This window comes from Haemaphysalis longicornis, unplaced genomic scaffold (genome assembly GCF_048455015.1).
Source record: "Haemaphysalis longicornis isolate Haplotype H1 unplaced genomic scaffold, Haemaphysalis longicornis Haplotype H1 scaffold_10, whole genome shotgun sequence".
In the NCBI taxonomy this organism is placed as follows: domain Eukaryota; kingdom Metazoa; phylum Arthropoda; class Arachnida; order Ixodida; family Ixodidae; genus Haemaphysalis; species Haemaphysalis longicornis.
The window spans coordinates 115501796-115527725 of record NW_027526204.1 but is presented as its reverse complement, the minus strand read 5'-3'; the positions used below and the strand labels follow the sequence as shown (position 1 = coordinate 115527725).

The 25930-nt window shown below is 44.5% G+C and overlaps 1 protein-coding gene across 4 annotated transcripts in view; it reads right to left on the bottom strand.

Moving 5' to 3' along the window:
* LOC144159162 (uncharacterized) overlaps positions 1-25930 on the bottom strand; it is a 68062-nt gene that overhangs the window by 33970 nt on the left and 8162 nt on the right. For 2 of the 4 annotated variants that reach the window (XM_077690485.1, XM_077690488.1), the window contains exon 3: positions 2659-2823. Coding sequence is in view for 3 of the 4 variants with exons in the window: in XM_077690488.1 (XP_077546614.1) it covers positions 2659-2676 (18 nt within the window). In the remaining variant the exon portion in view is untranslated. Of the gene's footprint in view, positions 1-2658; positions 2824-10815; positions 11146-25930 lie in introns of those variants that run through there. The other 2 variants (XM_077690487.1, XM_077690484.1) reach the window with 2 other exon arrangements.

Sequence of the window (25930 nt, the reverse complement as noted above, 5' to 3'; positions counted from 1 at the left end):
GTGCCCTCTCATAAAAATGCTCAGACAAGCCAGGACAGCTGGGGCAGGCCACCTGCCACAGCTACCATGTCCATTTGCCCAGTGTTATAAACCAGCTGGTCTGTGCTTTGCTTACGTCCTGCGAGTTCCCGCATTTGCATGCAAAGGGGGAACTTTACTAAAACTGTTGTGCAGTGGCACAAAACCCTGTCAGGAGCTCTGTCAGCAGTTCTGCGTCACTGCTGCTCTGTCGGAAGCAGTGACGCAAAGAGAGCCACACCCCACATGCTTTGACATGCCGGCACAGAGGCGAGTGCTGCGTACGGCTAACAGCCTCCTGCGCATGCATGGTTGGCTGTGCTCTGCCAACACTGCAAAGGGGTGTGTGTTTTTACTTGCCAGCAGTTTGAACTCCCTTGCGCTGTCCAAAACCTTGTGATGGTTGAATTGGCACCCATAAATCCTGAAGATGTTGCAAGTAGCATGCCAATGCAGTTAAAGCATAGCTCAAGGACTGTTATGCTGTCGGTTTGACAAGCATGTTTGTATTCTTTGTTGCAACCCTGTTGCGCTGTAACATCATTAGACCAGCCACCATCGCTCCCAGTGCATTAAGAATCACACCGCTAGTGTGTGGAAAACACCCACATACCAAATGTGCGGATGCTGCTGTCGGCGACACCTGAATTCACTAAGTGATGTTGCTTGCCCAAACAATGAAACACACTAAAGGCAAGGTGCTCATCATAAGCGATTGATGTTATGCAGCTTCAGCACCGATGACATTACAACTAAACCTCCAACCAACTGAAACACCTCTCCCCTCAAGCACGTTACCAGTATTGAAGGGGAGACACGTCTTAAAATGAACATTTTATAAATACACCTAAATAATTAAAATAACTATGCATGCGTTTTGCCGTCTGTTTTTCTAATATGTAATTAGTTTTCAAGCAGCATAATTATTTTTTTGTTATAATAAAATACTGAGGGCTAATTAGGCATTTCTTAAAAGCAGCTAAGGAAATTTTTCTCAATTTTTTAAAATGTAGGGTATGGTTAATTTTACAGCGCAATAAAGACACACACAAGTACGAGTAAGGGACATACGCCAAACATACCAACATACCAACGAGTAAGAGACATAGCAACTAGCCCAGACGTCAACCCTACGAAGTTATGGTATGGATTTGCAGCTTAAAGGGACACTGAAGTAGTTTGCAAACATAGTGGGATTAGAAGTGCAAATCGTAGTCTGGAGTCTGCAGGCCATGTTTCCACTGCTCTCGCTGCATTTACACTTTATTCACCAGAAAAATCAATTCTAAAATGCTGTCTTCCTCTCTGCATCCTCGCCTATTTTCGACCAAGCTTCAAGTCCAGGTCACTCCACACAAGCGCTGCACAAGCGCACGTGACGCTTCGCAGACTCGTTTGCTAGTAGGAAAATCTAAGGCCGACTGAAGACGGGAGAAGAGTCAGCGAAGTTAATATAGGTACTAAGGAAATAAAATCACCCAAAACTTTTACTATACAGTGCAAAACTAGGGTGCAGGAAGCACTTTTTCTTGCACTAAGTGAACAAGTACAGCGGTCAGCAGCATGACCACGCATCTGCGAATGCTTTTCTATGTAAGAAATGCAATTGCTAGACATGAGATATTGTGAAGATTTGGGGGACACTTACTGCACGAGCGCTATACAACTTAGTCATCTAAGCTGCTTGAAATGCTAAAACTAAATAAAAATGTAAACTGGTCATACATTATATATTTGATATTTCCAACCCCGTCAGCGCTGCATGTTATTTTGCAAGTTGCAAGTTCAAATCTCTGAGTACATCATTTTTTTTGTAAGTTGATTTTTTCACTTTCGGCCGATGTTTTCTATATTGAATTCTCCTTTTTGCGCTGTCACATTCATTGCTCCATGAGGGAGTTCCAGAACACGCGCAGACTGATACTGACGCGCTAGTGAGTTCTCGTTGGTGTGTTGCCGTAATCCCCGACTGCTTGCAGGCAGTGGGCACAGGCCAGAATCAGCAGACCTTTTGCGTGGTGGGAACACGCTTTTTACAATACAGGCGTGAGTGAGGCAAGCTCCACGGTGACACGGAGGGCATTCATCCACGGCGTAGGCCTCGGCTAGTGATTGCTACAATTCCAAGCCATCCTGGTAGGCTTATCTCATGCATTTTACAGCCGACAACATGGCAGAAGTGCGGTATGGCGATTACTGAGATATCGAGAATACCCATTTAACAATAACGTCGGATGCCAAGCATGTTGCTTCACAGAATCGAAAGCGAAACTTGTTTGAATGCTAATCTTGGACATCGTCCAATCACGTTGTACCTTTACCTGACGTCACTGCGGTTAGTTGGTGCAGCCGCAGCAAACTGCACATTGTAGGTTTTCTTCTTTCAGGCTTTATATAAGAAATACCACCTTATCGCCCAGATAAACAATGAAAAGTTTGTTTATTTGAGCCAGACTGCGCCGTGCAAGCAAAAAAAGGAGCTTGACAAATTCACTTCAGTGTTCCTTTAAGCTACTAAATGAACTAAAATTTAAATGTATAGTTGCAACATTCAGAGAAAGAAAGTAGTAAGCTTAAGGTCAGGAAGTCTGCTGAAAATTCAAAAAAGCACCCAGGTAAGTAATTACAATTGCGTCTCACCAGTGTGGACTTCCGCATGATCGAGTAGGCTCTCTAGGGTTTCTGCCCTGAATGGACTAGGCTGGCAGCTGAACAGCGACAGTGCCTGGCCAGTTGTGACGCTGATTACACAGGTAGACTGAAGAGGTCCCGGCCTTTCCACTTCTTCTTTTACCATGACTAGGCCTGCGCACAAATCCATAACAGCTCACTTGAGTTGGAGCACAGGAATGTCGGTTACCAGTATATAGGAGCCCACATTGTTCGCACTCCATTTCAATATAATAGCAGAAATGGCAATGCCAAGAGACCTGCAGTGAGACAAAAGGCAGAGTAAAAAATATTTTAAAAAATCACAGTTACATTACATGACCTTTCTCAATTTCACCAAAATTTCATGCAAAACACTCTTCAAGCAGATTTACTCCGAATGCACATGAGAAAAGTTTCCAGCAGTTACTTCACAAGGGCAAGTAACTCTTAAGTATCTCTAAAAACCATGTATAAAACTGGGAGGTGCTCATCAATTATAAGCAAACTTAGCTGAAAATTCATATGTATACAGTAGGTACTGATACAGTGATGATGATGACAGTACATAAGACACACATGAAAGGACCATGCAAACTTGCTCGTCTAATCAGAAATTCACAGAAGACATGACAGGTAGCTCTCATTGTGACGCAAACACAGAGTTGACTAGCCGACTCCATGGCCAGTAGCTATGATGGCAGTGGCACTGTAGGTGCTGGAGACACGAGCTCACATGCTCCCGCTAAGGAATGGTATTGGTCAGAGGTTCCTTGTTCGCAAGTAGAAGACTCTTTGTCATCACATCCTTCTTACTTTCTTTTTCTGCTCTCCTTTTTTTTGCAAGGCCAATGTGCGCGTGAGTTGGTTTTTTTTTGTTTTTTCGTTTGATTTACTACCAGCTACCAGCTGCGCAGGTGTTAGGTGGTGGAAGTGGTGGCTTTATCTGCATGCCTTTCTTTCTAACTTCTCTCGATGTCTCGTCCCGTGGCGCAGAGACGGAGATTCGCTTCACGCCGTTGCCACATTTTCTCTCCTTTGTTTCCTTTTTGCTTTCCTTTCGGTTGCATGAATGGCCAGGCAAGCATCAGCAGTGGCAGTCACTGCACAAGTTTGTCTTAACACAAGAGTTTGTGGGAGGCGGTTAACCTTAAGCGGAGTTTCTTTTGCACTGAATCTGTGAAAAACCAAACAAATATACCCATGTTGTTTAGCATACCAAAGAATTCGGCTTAACCGAGTTCATCTTAACAGGAGTCTATTTTAAATGCAAAACAAAAGAGCAATAACCTGCAAGGTGCATGCTAAATAAAATATGAAACATTGCTGAGCACTTTTGAACAAAAACAGTAAAAAGCTTGAGCGGATGCATTCATGGGTTACTAAGTTAACACTTTCCTGCCCACACCTATTCAAATCGATAGCAGTTTATCGACACTTTCAAGTTCAAACTTTGACATTTTTCCATTCAAATTTGGGACTTTCCAAGTGCATTGGGAGAGCTGGAACCATCTACTGAGTATTAGACACACTTACATCCTCATTGCTTTTTCTTTGGCGCGGCGCTGATTTTTTAACGCACCACCGGAGCCATGTGGCGGGTGCTCTGAAGACAGGGCGACAGCATCAAGATTGCACCCAAACGTGATGCGAAAACGCCACATTTCAAGCAATGTGGATGAGCCTACACGTGAATTTTTGGGTGATATTAGCAGCACTGAATCCGAGCACAACTTTTATTCACCAGATTATAGTATGGCAAGTGAAGTGCGTAAAACTAGCCAGGAACCTGATACTCCTGTTCAACACAAGCCCCAGAAAATGCAAACATATCGAAACTGTAAACTGTGCTATGAACAAAAAACAGTGAAGCAGAAAACCAATCATTTCAGCAATGCATGTGCGGCCACCCTAGGTTTTGCAAGTTTGAGGAACTGCTTTCCCCAGTGGCACGAAATACACTGCCGTAAAGTTACGAAAGAATGCCCACCCAAAGTACAGAGATATCAAGTGAAAAATACATGATGGGCAAACTTTTGGGTCAGGTGCGATAAACTACAAAAAAGTGGCCACCCCACCAACCAATACAGCAAAGATATCAACAAAAAATACGAGATTTGGAAACTTTCGCGCCAAGTGCGAAAAAGACAACACATGAATAGATAATTCGCGTTTATTGTGCTCACTCATTGGCACTAAAGTCATCGATTTTAGGGGGTGGGTGATCTTTGGGGTGTTTTAGTAAATTGAATGTTTTACTCCTAGAGGAGAGTGGGCGGTTTCGGGGGAGAGCGTTCTCTTTAAGAACTTGACAGTAGGCTGTTTTTTATAAGTAAAAAAATTTTGCAGCTACATGTTTCACATTTTCAAGAGTTTTGCACTGCTTATATGTGTACTAAATGTATATTTTTACTCTTTTCTGTTTTTATGTAGAGAAACATGATGTTTTGCTTATTTTTGTTTGTCACAAAACTTTCCTGTACAGCTTTTTTTCTTTTTTTGTTTCACAGAAATATTCTTGTTTGAAACAAATACCATAGCAAAGGAAATTTATGCTTCTACATTTCAATACATATTTTCTGCGACCAGAAAAAATATATTTGCTAGACTACCAAATCAGTGCTTTTCCCATGGGCAGGAAAGAGTTAAACGATGATCTGTGCCAATACGGCAGCACTAAATACACACATACACATTTACTTGAGACGTAACATGCATAAGGCTAATCCTTGGCTAAACAAAACTTAGCAGAAAGCAGCACAAAAACAAAGCACGGTACACCGAAAAGAGGAAAGTTATTACAGCAAAAATGTGGCAGCAGAATCAAAGAATCACTTGCAAGTAAAGGGTTTAATTCTGTAAGCTTCAGCTCACGGTGATTTAAAGGTCAAGTGCCCTCAGAATTTTGACCTCTTTAAAACCTGATATCCCTCCCTATAGTCCCCTAATTGATTGATTGTGGGGTTTAACGTGCCGACGCAACGCAGGCGATGAGGCGTGCCGTAGTGGAGGGCTCCGGATTAATTTTGACCACCTGGGGATCTTTATCGTGCGCCGAAATCTCGTACACACGGGCGTTTTTGCTTTTCGCCTCCATCAGAAAAGCGGCCGCCGCGGCCGGGAATCGAACCCGCGACCTCGTGCTCAGCAGCGCAACGCCTTAGCCACTGAGCCACCGCGGCGGGTCTATAGTCCCCTACAAATACTGCAAGGTACAAAATATGACAGCAGCAATACATGTATAAACACCACAAAGCATGAAAAATCTGTGATACTGAAACCGAATTAAGAACAGCGCGGCCATCACGGGCAGGCTACAGCAAAATGACGTTGCAGCCGGCGAGCGAGCAGCTGGCAAGCCGGAGCAAACCTGCGTACAACCATTGTCGCTCGCAGCAGCCCCAGGAGAAATGCACCCAACACAGGCTGACTGATTCTCCTTGCTGACCGGTAATAAGCACCCAGCCGGCCGCAATGTTACTTTGGCTTGATGGCTGTTTGCACAATCTGCTGGAAGGCGTAGCGTCATCTGCGACAAAGCTATTTTAAACATTTCTAGTTAATATTTCCCGGAGCTACCAATCATGTCCTAGTTGTTTTGGTGGTATGTACTTTAAGTTCAAAGTAAATTTGGCTGAGATAAAGTTCGGATGCATCTGGCCTTTAAAGGAGCCATGAAGAGAAAACACAAGTTTGGTTCATTCAAAAGATTGTCTCGTTAGAATCATACTGACACCACTTTTAACGTAAACTTCGCTCAAATAAGGTACATAATTAGGAAAAACGGGAATGGTCATGCGACCCACCAGCTCATTTCCCGCAACAGAACCTATGATGTCACATGAGCTAAGCTCTGCGATTGGCGGAGGCTGGCAGCAGCAGACGCAAATTAGGTAGAGCTTACAAACTAGACGAACGAGCGATTTGCGCTTAAATTTAGGGCACATTCTTTACAAAGCAATAAGAATGATGGGACAAACAGTGGAAGTTACGAAAGCACATGTAAACATAGAAGTACCGATGCGTTCTGCTGTTCCAACGCAGGCGTTGGCTGTTCGTACTGCGCACAGCATGCTTGGTTTAGCTGCACAGCACTACGGGGCTTGGGGTTGTCTCAGACGACACTGGCCGATTGACGCAAGCAACGGTGTCTTACGTGACCCCGTTTGTCAAGCGAGCACTGTTTCAGGGAACGAATATTTTCTCCCAGAACAAAAACATGCCAGGTTTAAATGCGGGCAAAAACAAACCAAACGCTTGCCACGGTATGGTGGCGCCATCTAGGTTACGGAACGTAAAGAAACGCGGGAACAAACCAACACCGCTGTACAGGGTGGAGATAACCTTTGAACGGTCCCGTGCCGCCGCAATTGGGCCAACGGGCTCAACGCGTTATTCTTTTCGTTTCCCACGAGACCTAGCAACGCGAAACAGACAATATGATTCAAACTTCTTCAGTAAACCGCGTTGCGGCGATAATTTTAGCGCGGTTTTGACACAATGACTTGCTTCGGCGGCGAGCGAGCAACCGAAAATGGCGGCGCCAGCGTATACGTGTCTCTACCCTGTACGGCGGATGCATGAATGAAGGTACTCTAAACTGCAGAGCGGTCGGTTCCTGTGATGTCATTTGGGACCACGAAAACGCACGATTGAGCGCGAAAATCAAAATTTTAACCGAAACTGTTTAATTTCTCAGTGAATAAAGCACCGTTTGTATCCGGACAAGCGCTGGGGGCACTATAAAACACGAAATCTTTCGAATAAAACCAACTTGCATTTTCTCTTCATGGCTCCTTTAATGAACTGGAAACGCTGCAATGCTGACTCGATAATCACAAAAGCACATGGTTACAAAAGTTTTCACTAGCATGAAACAATTATGCAGTGGCCACCAGTCACAACTGTTCACTTGAGAATTCAGTTTCCGCCAGTCATTTTTTCAAATTGAAAATGCAATAGGACTTTACTAAAGCATTTTTAAAATGCAATGAGGCACAAAAAATAGAATAAAATCTACTTGGAACTGGCAAATAGAAAGTTCGTGCATGCCTCTGTGCTAAATCATTTTCATGTTAATTCACAGTGTGGGCTGCTTTCTCTTGGCAGTAGGCAGTGGCCCTGCTCATTTTTTATACATTTAAAGCCAACTGCGGAAAAAATTTAGATTACTTGAACATCTAGTTTTGATAGTCTATTTAAAAAGGCTAAAGGTTACACAATACAACCCATGAAATATGTTTCAACATGCCGTAATGCACTACTGAAAATCAGCAATCTTGAAACTAGAAAACTGACACAGCCAGACTGCAAAACTCCGCTTACGAATGCAAGGCCTGTGTGTCCCCCCCCCTCCTTTAACAAATAAAGGGCACACATATGGAGCCTGTCAAGAGGATAAAAATTTTTAAATGAAGCTGCTAAATGAAGAAGTTTGCTAAACATGTACTTTTACGGCACAACTTATTCATTAAAACTTGCTCCTCACATTAGAGAACACTGAATTGGGAAATGTTGCCTAATGTTTCAATAAACTTTCTTGCTAAAAAAATCTGCTTCAAGAGATAGCAGGCCAATCCAGTTTACCCTGTTCACCCCAAAGCCTGGGCAAACCAGGGGCTGCCTTTTGATACATAGAACCCAAATAATGATGATGGTTAGTGCTTAATGGCGCAAGGCCAACAAGGGCAAAGAGCACCAGAGAAGAAGTTACGGAATTTTTGATGAGAACATAGATACTAAAACATGTGAGTAAAAGTAAAAGTGACGCAAAACAAAAGACAATGGAGATGGCTGGTGTATAGGGCTAGGATGATTACACGTGATCTGACAAGAGCTGCAGAAACTTTACCTCGGCTAAAAACTTAAGAACGCGTTGACTACAAAACATAGAACCTAAATAACTGGTTACAGCCAGCTAAGAAAGTGGCACTAGCAAACCCGCCGCTGCTCCCTTGCTGCTGAGATGGAAATGTGAGCCCTCATGCAGCCGCACTAGGGGAAGCGTGTGGGGTGGAGCTCAACGAGATCTTCAGCCGCCTAGCTGCCCGGCATACCAGGTCAGCTCGGTCGTCACTACTGCTTCACAGCTACGACGGCAAATGCAGCAAATTCTAATACCAGGCTATTTTAGACACTTGAAATTGGTTAACAAGGCATTTCAAAGAGATCGTAATCATGCCTCTCTTGCCCTAGTGGTACCTACGGCACATTAAGAAAGGATTCGGCCAAAACAAAATTTTCCTGCCCTTGGCCTTCGAAACTTAGGCTGCACTCTAATTGCACCAGAAGACAGCACAGCAGACAGCTTTCAGAAGACAGCAGTACTGTTAAACTTTGCTTAATTTCCACGAAGGCATGGCAAAGAACACAGCTCAAGAAGACACCATGCGAAGTCCGAAATGATGCTGACTACTTTGCTACACTGTATAAACTTAAAAAAGGCACTAACATCACCTTTATTTACACCAAGCTAAAAAGGCTGTTCTAAAATAAAAGCTTCATGTAATTCATTGTGAAACTCCTCATAGTTTCCCCATACTTCCTACTGGCTTGGATCATTGGACCTTTGCTCTGGTGTCTTCATCTGAAGGGTGGTAGCTGTGTTGTTGCATTCTCGCTGCTCTCACACCCACTTAAAGGGGCCATGAATACTAAATACGAGTTTGTTTTATTCGAAAGACTGGGCATTTTATAGTGTCCCCAGCACTTGTCTGGTAAAAAGCAATGCTTTATTCACTGAGAAATTACACAATTTAAGCCAAATTTCGATTCTCCTGCTAAATCAAGTGTTTTGTGATGTCAGCTGTGATGTACCCAGGGCAGGTGTTTGAGATGAATGTTACGTGTGTCGACTAGGGCTGCAGCGAACGAAGAAATGTCTTCCATTGCTTCGTTTACCGTCCATCCTCTAGATGGCGCCGCAATACCACTCAGGTTCACGTCCGCACTCGCTTTGTTTGTGAGCGGATTTGCACCTGCTTAGTTTTGTTAAGGTCGATAGTAATTGTTTCGTGAAATAATGAGAAGGCTCGACAAACATGGTCGCGTAAGACAATGTAGCTTATGCCATTTGGCCAAAGTCGTGTGAGAAAACCCCAAAGTGCTGGTTTGCTGTGCAGCTATAAGCGTAGTGCACGCAGTACACACTGGTGCTTCTATGTTTACGTGTGTGTTTGCAACTTCTATTGTTTATCCCATCATTCTTACTGCTATAAAAAGAATATGCATTAAATTTAAGCGCAAATAGCTGAATAGCTTGTTCTATAGAAGCCCTGCCTAACTTGCTTTTGCCGGCCTCAGTCGATCGCACAGCAGCCCATAAACGTCGTAGGTTATAGTGTGAGAAGTGAGCTAGTAGGTCGCAAGTCCATTCTCTTCTTTCCCTATTATATAGCTTATTTTAGTGAAGGTTGTGTTAAATGTGGTGTCAGCGTTATTCTAATGAGGTAATCTTTCAAATGAACCAAACTTGTACTCTGTTTTCATGGCTCCTTTAAAAATCTACTTGAACTTGCTTCCTAAGCTGCCTATGATGCTGTCTGAGAACAGGGACCCACCTTGAATAAAGGCCATACAGGGCAGGTCCTTAACAGCCAAGTTATACAATTCTTCAAAGCCCAATCAACTTCAAGGGGGCATCAACCATAAGTGCGCATCAAAAAGTAGAGCTCAAAAATTGATCTAAGGACACTTTGCTTTAGCACATTGCCCATATACACCAGAAATGTTTTGTGTTAGCTACTGACGCTCGTCCGCTACCCCTGCCCTCTCACCCCCACAACGCAACAGCTTCACCCCCCTCAAGACAAACTCTGGAGATGCTCATGCTAAATGGGGCACTGAGCCCATTTCTGCACTGTAAGCACAACTCTGCAGAACATCATGTTTTTGTCATAGTGATTTTTTTCAGGTTTTTTTCGTAATCTTTGACCGCTGGGTGCACAAAGACCAACTTTGATACTTGTACACTCAAGGGGCCTTTGTTAAGTCTGAGAAACAAAAATGGGGACAGTCGCGAGCAGTCAGTAGAAAGATGTGGTCACACAATATCCACTTAAAATAAAAAATGTACATCACAGATACACGCTCAACCCATCCTGGCACTTGACGAATGCAAGATGAAGCCACAGGCTATGCGGTATGGACACTTTTCCTTGGAGGCCTTCGCAGCAAAAACAGTTTCAAAGAGCAGGTCATCTGTCCACTGCAATAAACACAACATGTTTAGTTCAGTACAAACGCCTTCGATGCATCATAATGCTCATTGCAGACCAGAACCATTTCAACAAGTTAACATCCTTCAAATTAGAAAAACCACATTGAGGGAGCACAGCAAGAATGTTACAAGACATGCACACAAAAAAATACGATGACCTTGTTACACTGTATGCCACTGAGACATTACGAACCGTCATTATTACATTAAGGCCATCTTTAAAGGGACACTTGGGTGGTTTGTAAACATTGGGAGATTACTTGTGCAGATTCCAGTCTGGAGCCTCTAGATCATGTTTCGACCACTCTGCGTGCGTTTACATGAATTCATTTTAGGTGCGGTCACACTAGCCCAACCATCGGTTGAATCGGTTGGCCAACACTGTCGGCGAGCTGTCGGCAGCAATGTAACATACCACCGATGCCGAGCATCGGCAAACTCTCTACGTTGTTGAGATATAGACAGGGCAGTGGTGTCTGCATGCTCTCGGCCGACTAGCCTGTCTCAACATGCCAACGACCGTGCGACTCCACCGCCTTGCCTATCCGCAGGGTATATTTCTCTACTTAATTTGGAGTATCATGTCACTGCTGGCGCGACTGAAGCCGTTCATGCGTACTTGCGTGTGTACTGCTTAGACTGTGTGTACTCCACAGCTTTGTGTTGGACCACAAACACGGAAGAAAAAAGAGGTATGTTTGCTGATCGGATGTTCCGAATGAGCCCCCGGCAAAAAGACCTCTCTAGCACACAGAATATGCATATAAATTAGCGCGTACATCAGTGGAAACTTAACCTCCTGTAATAGAGAAGGCCTTACAGTGCCACCATGGCATACAGTGGCATTTTTGCAAAACGGATTGCAAGAAAAGTAAAGTTGATCGCTGCGGCTAAGCAGCAGCTCGCTCTTTCAGAGAAAAAATGTTTTCTAACTAAGGTAGCTGCTTCTCAAAGTCATGCAAAAAATGATTTACAAATAGGATAAGCATACCATGCTACTTAAGAAACCGTCCAAAAGTAAAAAAAACAAGACCGTGCCCACCATGTTGATAGTGTGTGCAACGCTCGAGACCACTGTACCATGACAGAAACGGTATATTTTGGGGAAACAACCTGCAATAAACTGTATATTACATGGAGGCCCACCCTTCGTGTCTTATACATCAGTGTTTACTAGCTGGTTTACCGAATTTATGGCTGGTAAACTGACATTTCTTGAAAAACGCTTGCACTGCAATGTTCTATGAAGTACCCAATACAGCTAATCACCAACAAATGTGCTGCTTCCGGCAGAAAAAGAGATTGAAAATGTGTGCCTGGATGTGACTGCGATTTCGCACTGCTGGAACACCGCTCGCCATACTTAGGTTTTAAGCTTTACACTAAGAACTTTTTTCCTTATTACCTAAAGTACCTTCCGTAACTCTTCTTCTGTGCGCTGTTGATCTTATATTTGCCACAAACATGCCAGCTGCACATGCATATGCAGTTTGCAGCTCTGGGGTTACAAAGTCGCCAAAGCACACAGCCAAAGCGTCGCAAAGCCAAAATATGTTTACCATATTTGCGCTACTGCTAAATTTTACGGGCGTCATGGACCTTACTAAGCTTATTGCAGCGTAGAAACTAACAAAACAGTGCCACTATCCTTACGGCATGAACGTTGTCGGGGCGCAGTTTTCGCCTGATCGATTCCCGACAACACGTCGGCCGAGCTGTCGGCCGACCGGTTTTGTCGGCATCTTCGGTCAGCGAGCCAGTCACATTGCGTGGACTTTCCATCGGTCGATGGGTTTGCGTCGCCATTGGCGCAGCATGACAATGCAGTTTTCAGACGCCATAGTAGGCGACTCATCGGCATCGCCGTCAAGTCATCGTCATGTCGGCCTAGTGTGAGTGCACCGTTAATAAAAAAAATCAACTTAAAAGTGTTGTCCTCCTCTCTGCCTCCTCTTTGCCGATTTCCTATGACGCTTACCCTTGCAGCTTGGCTTGGCTGTGCATACTGCACAGCTCACCCAGCTCGCTGATTCTCTAACAGTCAGTCGGCGAGCCGCCTTCAGGTTGTCGCAGTTCAGTAGCCCAGTTAAAACAGCCATTATTTATACCTAGAAGAATGTGGCTTTATTTTGCTAGTTTGTACCCTATCAAGCTTAGTAAAGTCAATGAAGTCAGAGTAGCTCTGCACTCGTGCATATGCAAACCACATATTGGCTTATGATGCTTCACTGACTTTGCTTCACTGGAGCTGTAAGCTGCATATGCCTGTGCAACCGGTTACCTAGTAGAAAATCTAAGTCCAATAAAGGCAGGAAAAGAGTCGGCAACGTGAATATAGTAGTTAAAGAAATGAAATCAACTGAAACTTATATCTTAAAGCGTTAAACCAAGGCACGAGATGCACTTTTTTACAAGGTGAACTAGCACACCGGCATGCAGTGTTACAACCACACATTTGCGATTACTTTTGCTGACAGGAGGTCGCTGGTAATCAGATACAGTTCAACCTCGATATAACGAATTTTGATTTAATAAAATTCGAGATATAACAAATTTTTTCAAGTTTTCTATCAAAATTTTGCTAATTGCATGTATTTTTATCTCGATTTTACGAAGTAATTTTGTGCGGCGCTTCCGATTAACGAAGTCACGGCAAGAAAGGAAGAATGAAATTCCGGTCGAGGCACGTTTTATTTTGCTTCTCAGAGCCTACATTGAAAACATTCAGTACTCGCATTGACTCTTAAAGCAGGGTTCGTACAGGCTTGAAAAGCAAAAATTCAAGGGTTTTCAAGGACTTTCAAGGACCAGAAAACACATTTTCAAGGTCCCCATCTAACGTTTTATATGGGATTTTTTATAACTTTTCCAACACAATGCAAAAGTTTTTTATTGCACAATACCTCAGCACATTAGTGCACATATATATAGTTGCTAACGGGTTAGTAAATGCTTCCCCAGCTTTATTCTTTATTTCATGGCTGGTATTTAGAAGTTTTTCTTTTTCCTTTGTGTTTGCTGAGGCTGTTTGATTTTAAAACTTAGTTAATCTTGCCTGCATCTCCTCCTTTGTCAGCCAGAGTATCAGCTAAAATTAAATCCGCAAGTGTTGCTGCAAGGCAGGATGAACAATGTACACGTCCACCATTTGCACGAAAAAGCAAACACAGATGGAGCGTATGAGGCACAGGAAACATGCAAGGAGCATGCGTCCACAGACTATATGGAAGATGCAAGATAGAGAACAGAAGCTGGCTTTCACTGGATTGTATCGTGACATGGATTAGATTGACAAGTGTCTGCTCCCACCAAACTTGTAATTTCACGCAATACACTGAAACTTGATTGTTACGATGTTTCTTTACATTTGTTAGCACCTAAAATCCACGACAAACACTTTGAATTCTTGTGAAAAGACAGGGCCATTGATTCTCTCCGGAAAAATCAAGGGTTTTCAAGGACCATTTAAAAATTCCAGGACTTTCCAGGCCTTGAAATTGACACTTCTAAATTCAAGGGTTTTCAAGGTTTTCAAGGACCTGTGCGAACCCTGTAAAGGCTAAAATGAAAGAAAAGCGGTGAAATCTGCGGTTGACAACAATTAAAAGCGATAAAAGAAGCTGCTCAAACCGCTAGCGGTCATGGACGGTTTAATAGTGCGGCCACCATTTTGACGTTTCCATCGTTGCCTACTCCAGCGCCCTCTATGCTTAGGCTGCCGAAGCCTACTTCAAGCTTTTTTTCTATGCGTCCTTGTTCACGGTGCTGCTACTCTAGGCTGTGCTCGCTGATAACCACAATTTTGTTCGTGCATCCTTACGTGAGTCTTGTAAGCAACATGAGCACTCCAAGGGAAAGAAAAGTGTTCCGAACAAGAGCCTGAGGAAAGTGTCGGTGAAACCAACAGCCACCGAAGTGATGGATGCCATCAACGTTCTGCGGAGGCATGCAGGCACACGCGAATGTTTAAGAGCAAGCCTTGTTAGCGCTGTCAGCATACGAGCGTCTCGTAAAGCCCACCCTGGTCAAGAAACGCCAAGCACTGCTTATGTATTTTTTCACTACGGCTTGAACATTGAGTGCTGGTGGTAATAAATTGCGCTCTTTGAACGTGGTCATCTTCAATTCACCCGCGTTGATTAGACAGCTGCGATGTGGAGAAATCAGTTTCTTTAGGGCTCAGTGGTCATAAAAGTTATTGCTTAATCGAATTTGGCCGGCAGATACTTAATGTAAGCTTTCCGCTTTAGTGGGAGCACGTAAGTGCTGCTCTACACAGTGAAACGGTCTGCGTGTACTCCGCTCAACTCACAATCATGGCTTTATCTCGAGTGTCGTGGTTGCATCACGCGCCCATACTGCAGAGCCTTTGTACATGAAAAAAGTCTTTCGAAAGTTTCATAGCAGCCTTCCACTGTTGGCCTGCCACACCCTCAACGCTACGCCTAAGCCTACCACTAAACGGAAGAAACGAGGCGTAACTTTTCGAACCAGCACCTCGCCGAGGTGAAGTTCACGGGGCATGGACGCGGGTTCAATTGACTAACAGCTGCATTTAGTAGTGACCGAAATGAAAAAAAGAAAAAGTGGAAACCTAGTCTGCTATCATATTTAATGAGGCGTTGCGGAAAAAGCACCGGTTTTACGACGACGCATGAACTACCGTCGGCTGTCCGAATTCCATTGCCTAAGTGTTAAAAATCTTAATTCACACAATTTTCGCGGTCAATTTTAGTACAAATTTCGCTTTAAGTGGAGAGGTAACTACAAAGCAGTTGCTTCCTGGCGATGGCAAGGTTGTGAAACCTCAATAACTAGTTAAATGAACTGTAAAATCAAAGCGTTGATTTTACGAAATTTTCGATTTAACAAAATTTGCGTCCCCAAGTACGACTTCGTTATATCGAGGTTTAACTGTATTTGTGAGGGCTGGGGTGAAGCTTACTGCAATAGCATTAGCCAAGAAATGCTCTGATTAGGAGCTTGGGATGCCGCCATTTGAGCAACGTACATGACGGGGTAGGCCTCAGTGTACTATGCACATTTATTCTGGGCCACCCTTTATGTTGGTGTAGCTCAGCAGCAAGGAGCCCTATGCAAGTGCTGCCATACTGTGCAGGTTTGAATACTGAAGGGCATTTGTTTATGGACCAACTGTCGGCCTTGTGTCCACACACATTATATGCCCCAGTGGGCACTACAGAGAGAAGAAAGGTGAGCTCGAAGGTGCAAGATGAACACCTCCCATTTGAGCAACTCCAGTGGTGCGGAGGGCGGTCAGCACTGGATATGCCTTGACTCATCCTTCGTCACTGCATTTAACGATAGCTGCTCGCTAGAATTGGTGATAGGTTTATCCAGCCAATTTGAGAATACAGTCTACGCTCACTCCAGGAGATCTATCAACAATATTCTTCTGGTTACAACAGATTTTTTTTGTTGGTTTGTTTGGTCCCCACGCATTTTTAAGAGGAGTCCACTCCACAGATAACGGATCCGGCTTTATCCGACTATCGGCTACAAAAGACTAAATTCTACGCGAAAATTGTTTTGACTGAATTTTAATAGCGGACTAACACAACTCCCACACCCAGCATGTTTTTCTTTGTTAATTTTGGTGAGGAAACTACTGTCTCGCAACACTATCACCGTAGAACGGGTCGTTGGGGCAGCTGAGCCAAGCCAGTGCCGGTGGCCATTTTATTTGTATGTGACCAGCGGCATAACCGGCAGGGTAGCTGATTTCACTGTCGGATATACTAACCCTAATCGATGCAGTCGAGTATGACGAAAAACTGGCCGACATCGGGAGAAGTATGGGCCTGTCTAAGCAGATGGTTTGCTTGACCGTCAAGAACAAGGCCGCTGCCAAAAAACGCGGCTCTGGTGGGATTGAAGAACAGCGCTTTTGAATACACGAGGGGTGCACCTCGAGGCCAAGTCTGCCCTAGGCACAGTTTTTTTACATAATAAAGAACTCAGGTGAAGTTTGACATTCATTATTTCTGCGCACGCATTATTCCCATTCTGTTCAATGAAACTGGTAAAAAATGCCTCAAGCAGGGGGATGGTTCCCATCCATTCTGTGCAATCTGCCGCTGGTAGTGCGAAGTCCAACTGGTCTAAATTTCCATTTCACAGCTGTCCTTCATCAGATTATTTCATACCAGCTGTTTTACTGACCCGACTAAGATCATTAAAACTGCGGAAGCTGCCCTGGAGGACATCGGGTAGTGAGCCAAATTGTTGGGTAAACAGTTTCGGGTAAACCATCCTTGTCACTAAGGGTTTGAATAGAGCCTGGCTAATTCTGCTAGCCTTGACTGATTTTTATAGTCGGTTAGTAATTACTCCTAGTTATATTCTCGGTTTATTTGCTCACCTTAATGTGCGTTTCTATGAACTAGACTGCATGTGCTAGGCCTCTTCCAAGGGCTAAGCTTCAAAAACAGTGTTAGGCGATTCTTTTACCCCACCTGAATTCTGTGCACAGATACTGCACGCGTATAGAAAGTACCAACGGTCCGCAGCATTTATATGCAATACTGGCCAAACTTCCTACTTTATGCTCACATAACCCCACCCCCCCCATTCTGAAACTGCACACTTCGGATAAAGTGGACATTTTTTTCCGGATCAAGAGGGTCCGTTGTAAGGCGGGTACACTGTAGCACGAAATGGCAATTTCTAAGTGTTGCTAAGGCATGATTACAGATAACATTGGAAGCCATGAACGTGTTGCGCAGAACCGAAAGCTAAACTGGTTTGAAAAACTCTGAAAAAATGAACCACAACTGCAATCCGACACATGCTTGTTGCGAATTGTACTAAATTTCCTCGTAAAGAAAACAATAACACTGACCCACACCCAAGTGTGTATGCACGAACATCTTGAACATCGTCCAATCACATCGCAAGATGACTAACGCATCATTTCATGTCACTGCTGCAGCTGCTGTGGCTGCCACTGATGTTGCATGGTATTTTTTTTCTTTCAGGCTTTATAACTCTAGCAACTGGATACATGATTGGAAGCGTATTTTTTTTTAGCCCATCTATGCAATGCAAGTCCAAACAGAAGTTTGACAAACTCGCTTCGGTGTTTACGCAGGGCCACAAAAACAGCTTACAACTTCATTTCACTCACTCAAAATTGTATCAAGGCAGCACCACCGGATGAGCTGACACTGCTGAAAACATAAATTTGGAAGAATTATGAGCTTGTAACTCAAAATACTTGCTCTGAACTCTGAAATAGCAAAAGGTCAGCAATATGCTTGCGACCACATTGGCAGATGTGCACAACATAGCCTCACAAGAGTTTCTATGCATGCGCATCCATAGCTGTACATGTCAGCTATGCGCATCCTGCATTAAAGCAACCACACAATACTTACCACCGACTATTCCAAATGCCTTTGGGGTAAAGTCTATTGTCTCAGGAATCTCCTCTTGCAAGAATGATAAAAACCCATTCAGTATCAACGAAGCTACGCGAGATGGCAAAACGTGCATAATCGTATATTTGTGCCATTCTCTTTCAACACGACTATGCGTGCGGTGAACGCTGTGTGCTCTCTTCCAGAGAGGGGTCAGCTCGTGCCATTGTCTTCAGTGGCCTTCGATATAACACGGGCCAGTGAGTTTTCTCTTACTCTCCGCAACGGGACGTTGCCTATTTCCGGTGTGTAGGGTGTGGTGTGGGACAATGCAGGCATTGGCGCCTGGTCGCAAGCATGCACTCAGGCTGGTAGGGGTTTTTTGAAACAATAAACGCATGTCATTGAGTGTTCTTGTTGAAAGTGAAGTATTGAGCTTGTCACTCCAACCCCGCGCACACTCAAAACAGAAAACTCCCAAACTGCAAGTACAGGCTTAGGCACAGAAGAGGTTGGTGCTCAGTGCCTTTACCAAAGAGAGATTGTCAACGAAAATGCAAGAAAAATATATTTTTTTTGCCCTTCTTAGAGGGGTGAAAGCAGGCTTGAGTCTTTCATAGCAGCCAGGGAGCAGGAATAATGCTATTTTGAAGCAGCTTTAGAGCAATAAAAAGGGAGATTTTGAGCAGCCTTGCAGAATTAAGAGACGCTTTTCGGACCAGTTGCCGTTTGTTTGGGAGAAAATCTTACGGTCAAACATCACTTAACCTGATAAAAGTTGAACTCCATTATACACCAAACTCTTGACAACTAAAAGAACATGGAAACTGGGAGAGAAAAAAATTAACAGGAAACAAGAGATAATTTGATTCATTGCATACGTATACCTGACTATACTCCCGACAAATTTGAAATAAATGACGTTCATAAAACGCGAGACAGAACTACCCTAGCATATTACCCGTTGTATTGCTTAAGTAAGGCACGCATCTATCACCAAGAGAAGAGACGCATGCAAAATACCATGCAAATGCATTGTGTTTATCCAAATAACGAATCTAGCAGTGTTTATGAACTTTTTTCGAACACGGACAGTGGATTTAATGGAGGGAGGATGGGGAAGGAACCCCCAACCCCACCGTAATAAAAAAATGAACACCCATTGAGTAGATGACTTGTTGACAGCTACCTGCCGCAGCGGCTCAGTGGCTACGGCACTCCGCTGCTGAGCATGAGGATGTGGGTTCGATTCCCGTCCGCGGCAGTCACTTTTCTGATGGCGGCAAAAAGCAAGGACACCCATGTGTACGAGATTTCGGCGCCCGTTTAAAAGATCCCCAGGTGGTCAAAATTAATCCGGAGCCTTCCACTACAATGCGTCTCATTGCCTGCGTTGTGTCGGCATGTTAAACCCTACAATCAATCAATCACTTGTTGATAGCTGCTAGCTTAACAGAATCTTCTCTCACTTGTGCCAGGGCTGCACCTGCTATCTTAGCCTGTTCAACACAGCATGGTGTCATCTATCCATTGGAACGGCAAACACACTCACGATATGATCAAATGGTGAGGGTACGACTGAACAGTAAAACTAGTTTTTTTTTTAAATTGATGGGAAGATCGCAACAGCTGCTGGAGACAACGCGTGCAGCACGGCTCAGTGCGCAGTGCAGTGCAGCAGCATTTAGGGGCAAAGTCCTGCACCCCGAGTTCACTCTAAAGTCCCGTGAGACTGTGCCGCCACTTGGAAACCAGGACATTGTGACACGCGACCTGTAACGTTATTCCTTATTGAACAGTCTGCTGGAGCTCACCTTGTCGTGGAAGACAGTTAAACAAGTACACCTACACTGCTACCTGCGCACTGCAAATGGTATCGAACATCATCTCACAGTTGTCTCACATTTTGCGGCGCCGCTTGGGAGCAGTTTCCATGCAGTACTGCCTTTTGGAGCAGGAGGGCACAGGCAAGGCGGATTGGCGCAGCATGGCACAAATGGCAAAGCACTTCCACCCATTTTCATATTTTTAAGGTACCAATTTGGGTGGTGGGAAATAAATTTAATAAACTTCTAATTTACTCATGGCTGTATTACCTTTTATAAACCATGAGATGGATCAACAACAGCCAATATGCATCGAGCGATGCTGGTGGGGGCACCACTGAAATCCCCCTAGCGGCCCGTTTTGAAAGCCGCCACGGGACGCTCCGACCCGCCCCCCCCCCCCCCCCTTGTCACCGCTGCTTTTGAGGCACGTTCAAGGCTGAGATTTACCTTTTGCATGCATTCAAAATGCACATTAATGGGGAGAAGTCACTGTTCCCAAATGTTGTGTATTTACGAGAGTGTAACTGCTTCTGACGCGATCTCAGTGTGGGACAGTCGGTCTGTATGAGTGCCAGGTGTGATCACAGGCCGGTGTCGCGAGGCCGGCGTATGCATGGAGCTGACTGCAATTCCACTGCCCTGAAATTTATTAACCGTGTCTCCGTAAGCAGCATTTCCTCAGATAGTCATGCTACAGCTATACACCACAATGTAAATCGGTTTTGTGCGCTTACATAATCTAACAGAGCACTCATACCTGATAGAATGCTAGTTTTCCTGTCATAAGGTGAGCACCTGAAAACATCTGCTACATGTATCCTCCGGAGAAGTGCAGAGACGGGCTTATAAAGTAATCCGTGCCCTCGGCTAAATGCTTCATCAAAATATCACCCTGTGACACAGGCAACCCGCAGAAACTAACACAAAATAATCAGAGGACCTTATCAGACACCACGCTCTTCCGATGACACCTATTTATCGTCTGTGAACTACCTACCCTCAACTTGAAAAAATGCATCTGCCCAGTGATCAGCTATTTGATGAAGTTGAAAAACAAAAGGGAAGTGAGCACGCAGTTACGCATGCAATTAATAGAACGTTCATTCCTTGATTTCGTTCATCATCGATAGTTAAGTGTCTCCTTCCTCCCCCTCCCCACATCATGTCTTGACAAATAGCCATTCATTTCATTTCGCATGTAGTTTGGTCCGGTGAGTACTACCTGGCTTAAGTTTAGACGACCGTCTTTAGCATTTCCTAAGCTGGACAGGGTTTTTTCATTCTCGTATGAGCTATTCTGTTGCTTGCCAACTTGCAGACCGTTTATTGTTCCGTGGTTTCATTAACTTTCCTTGGATCTTCTATAAGGCACGAGTGTGCACATATTTAACAACGCAAAGCCTTGCACTATGCTCAATATTTTCGCGTGGCTTATATTACCTTAAGGAGGGACATGGCTCTTACAACAATTTCTTTTAATTTTTAGGTAAACTCGGTGAACCTTGTCAGTCTTGCTGCCTTTTTCCCATTGATTTCAAATATGGCATTATTTTTTTTAGTAAATCAGTTAGTTACCAAGATAATTAGAGATAATTAGCCATGTTTGGAGGAACAATAGACAAAGAAGTGTTCGTGATAAAACTGGCAGCAGTGGCAAGGAACCATTTCGAGTGCCCAATTCACACACCGAAGTTCAATGAGCTGTAAATTTAGTTCCAAGTGGTGCGTCAAAAAAACGATTCTCTTATTGCACTCACCAGGCTTCATAGTATTGGAAAATATGAAGAATAAAGTTTTATCGCTAACACTGCTTTGTCTATTGTTCCTCCAAAAATGGCTAATTATCTGTGCTTATCTTGGTGACTAATTGACTTACTCGAAAAATAATGCCATATTTGAAATCAGTGGGAAAAAAAGCAGCAAGACTGACAAGTTTCACAGAGTTTACTAACTTAAAGGAATCTGTTTTAAGAGCAATGTCCCCCCTTAAAAGGCACAAGTAGTTGTCAGGTGTTGGCATAATCGCGCCTCTGAGACAGACTTTTCTACTACGTATATCCGGACAGATGGTTAGTGCTGACCCCAACCACGAGAAAGAAATCCGGCGCAGGATAGGTATGGGCTGGGGAGCACTCAGCAAGCACTCTCAAATAATGAAAAGTAAGCTACCTCTGTCCCTCAAAAGAAAAACCTACAACCAGTGCACACTGCCGGTGATGACATATGGAGCTGAAACTTTTCGCCTTACTAAACAACTAGAAAGCAAACTTAGGTCGGCTTAACGGGCCATGGAACGAACAATGTTAGGGATATCACTCAGGGACAAGAAATGAGCTACCTGTATCAGATAACAAACTAGATTAGAAGATATCATAGAGAAAAAGAAATGGACTTAGGCTGGCTATGTAGTGAGATGAACCGAAAACCAGTGGACAATTAGGGCAACAGTGGATACCGTGACATGGGAATAGAAGAAGGGGCCATTAATCCGATGGAGGGACGAAATAAATAAATTTGGGGGTAAACTGTGGAATCGAGTAGCGCAGGACAGGAGCGGTTGGAGGTCATTGGAAGAGGCCTTCATCCTGCAGTGGACCTGAGCAGGCTGATGATGATGATGATTGTGATTATGTATATAGCCGGTATTCAATGGCGTGGAATGTATGCAGGCAACTGTGCGAGTGCGCCGCCATATCTGTGGCCAAGCGTCTGTTGCCAAGGCGACATTGTGCGCACGGCCCACAGATCAGGCACCCCTCTTCTCCTTCATGCCTTCATGGCGGCCAGGCAGGCCGCGGGCCGCGACGTGATCTTGTGTTTCCGTGCAAGGCGTGTGCGAGTGATTCGATAGTCAGCTGTACCGCGATAGCGTTGTTTACGCGAAAAGTCATTATTCTGCTCATGAGTGTGACAACCTTACCTGCAATTCAACCCCAGCCTCCGCACACACTTACGAGCGAGTGCGAGTCGTGGCACAAAGGCTTGAACGCGAGCGCAGTGGTCCGTTTGACAGCAGGAACTGCATCATTTCCAAACTGTTGCCAACTAAACGCAAAGTAATACCTCGACGCCAAGTGCTGTTGGTTCCAGCACAATACGATCTACCTATCGCCAGACGCGTATGATGCAGCCGCCGCGCTCTAACGTCAGACGCGAGTTGTTTTGCTGAGTGAAACATTTAGCGCACGAGAAAGCCGTGTAATCGGTGTACGCATGAACCATTTCTCCAAAGACATTATTCGATTTTTGTACTCAACTACGTATTAGAGGGCACATACCAGACAAAGTCGTGGAAGCGGTGCGGGTGCACTTGCGTCGACATTCGCAGCGCGTCGAACTTATGCTGCTTATACACGCTGTTCGTAGCCGCGGTTTCATGCTCCGTGGATTCGAAGTGCCCGAGGGTAGGTAGAGCGCCACCACTTAATGTGAGTGCGATTAATATTATATCTGTTGACGCCACTACTGATAATCAGGCTGAAACGCAGCAGACGACAAACGCTGCCATGGTGTTTTTTTTTTTTTTTTTTCGAGATGCGGGCACAAATCGCATGCGCTGGCATGGTGCCCACCGACATGGCGGTTTTTAGTGTGGCCAGGAGGAGAAATCGCCCGCTAAACTTTTCATTGAATACCACCTATAGAAACGAAGCCACATTCATTGTCCGCCCTGCAAGACGAAACCAACCTCTCAATGTGGCAGTATCCCGTTTAATCAAGGCGGAAATAGAATTAACTTCTGCTTGATGTGTTCGGAGGTGAAAGTGGTTATATGCTGCTGGCATCGCCGACGCCCATAAGAGCGGTCCGGAAGCGCGCAGAACCGTGTCCCTGGATAGCTTTTGTTTGCATTCGAGCATTGTACGAAGCGACAGCTGTTTTTTGAAGTGCACTAAACCTACTGTTTGCTTATAAACATGTGCATAAAAAGTTGTTTAAAGTATGGAAAGGCAAAAAGAAGCAAAAGAAAACCTGAACATTCAATGAACCCCTATCAGCCGCCCCGCACTTATCCTGTAGACGTCGCAGAGAAGTGGCGGCAGCTGGCGCAACCATCGCGAAGGTCGAGGCATGTAGGACAGCCACTGCTCTAATGACAATTAAAATGCAGCATAATCAGGGAAATTGAAGAGCGCAGTTAGTTTTCCTGCATATTTCACGATTTGAAAGCTTACCGCTTCACAGGCACATGCAATATTTGTCTCAGGTATTCCTGGCAGTGAAATTAAAATGTTGCAGAGGCCTATTTGCACTGCACAATGCTGGCAGTGTAATCTAAACATCGTGAAGGTGTATTTGCACTGCTCAAGACATGCTGCAAGGTCCCTTTAACCCATTCACTGTTGGGTGTTTCTCGCCGTGACGCACCCCCAGTGTCAGCTTGGTTTCCGAAATATGAGTAAAGAAACATAGTGATTTATTTGACTATGATAGCGTCTGGAACGTAACGCGTCAAAATGAAAGAGCGTGGGTGAGAAATCGTCTTTCTTCCAGATATTTTCAGTTTGCCGTGTACGCTTCCGGGACGACGACTCCACCGTTTCAACATCTGACGCTGTGGAACTCGCACCCCTTCCTCGGGTGAGAAACTATCAGAATGCAAATCCGAGCTCAGCTCATATTCGGATCGGAATCGAAGAACCACCGCTCCTGTATGCAGTTGAAGGCCCTGCGCGGTCAGCTATCCGAAAGTATGGAGGGAGTACTTATAGCAGCCTGCCCAACGCACAGAAATAAGCGAGTGAAAGCCGCAATTGAGTTATGTTTCGGTCTATTCGAGAGGCAACGACGCACTGGGCTAATCTGGCATGCTGTAGCAGACGCTATAACAGAATAAAAAAAACCTAGCAACCCATTGCGGACGGCACAACAACCCTTGCACCCGTATTTGCATGCATGCCACATGGTCACTCATCCCGACAGGGTACACCGCACAAAGCGACCAAGCCCCTTAGCAACGAAAGGTAGGTGTGGCCGCTCCGTACTCTTCAATATACTGTGTAAGTGCTGGTGAGTGAAAATATGAGCTAGCATCAGAAAGATTTGACAGATGGTGCGAACAGTTCAGGCGTAATCAAGCGTGTGCCGCACAGTCCCTCATCGCTACAGAATACAGCACCCGGAGGGACCAAGCCCCCCCCCCAGCAACAAAGGGTGGGCGCGGTCGCTCCGCACTCCTCAATATACCATTGCAGAGAGTAGCGAGTCAAAATACGAGCTACTTGAAAGATTTGACAGATGGCACAAAGTCCAGGCACACCCGCTTTGTGCTATAGCGTGCATTTTTCAGCCAAAATGGAGAACGTACCAGTACGTCAGTGACACTACGGAGGGAAATGCAAAAACATACTGGTACGTCAGCGACAGTAAAAGGTTTAAGAGGACAAAGAAGTGTATTTGTAAAACTTCCATTTTTGTTTGCATTGCATAGACTTGCTCAAATAAACACTTTTCATCATTTATACAGTTGATAAAGCAGTACTTACTTTACAACGCCTGTAAGGAAAAAAGACACCGAGCAATATTGCGGCGGCCACAACAAAAAACAGAAGTGATGCATACTCCTCTTGCAAAGTGATTGAACGATGTCCAAGATTGGAATTCAAACCGATTTAAGTTTTGGTTCCGTGTAAAAACAGCTAGCATCTGACATTATTGTAGGATGGGCATTCTCGATATCTCAGGAATTGGCATACCGCGCTTCTGCCATGTTGTCTTGCTGCACGGTGGGTCAGATAAGCCTGCCAGCATCGCTTAGAATCGCGACATTCACTAGCTGAGGCATACGAAGTGGCTGAACCCTCTCCATACCATCAGAGACGATCAACTACGAGGCG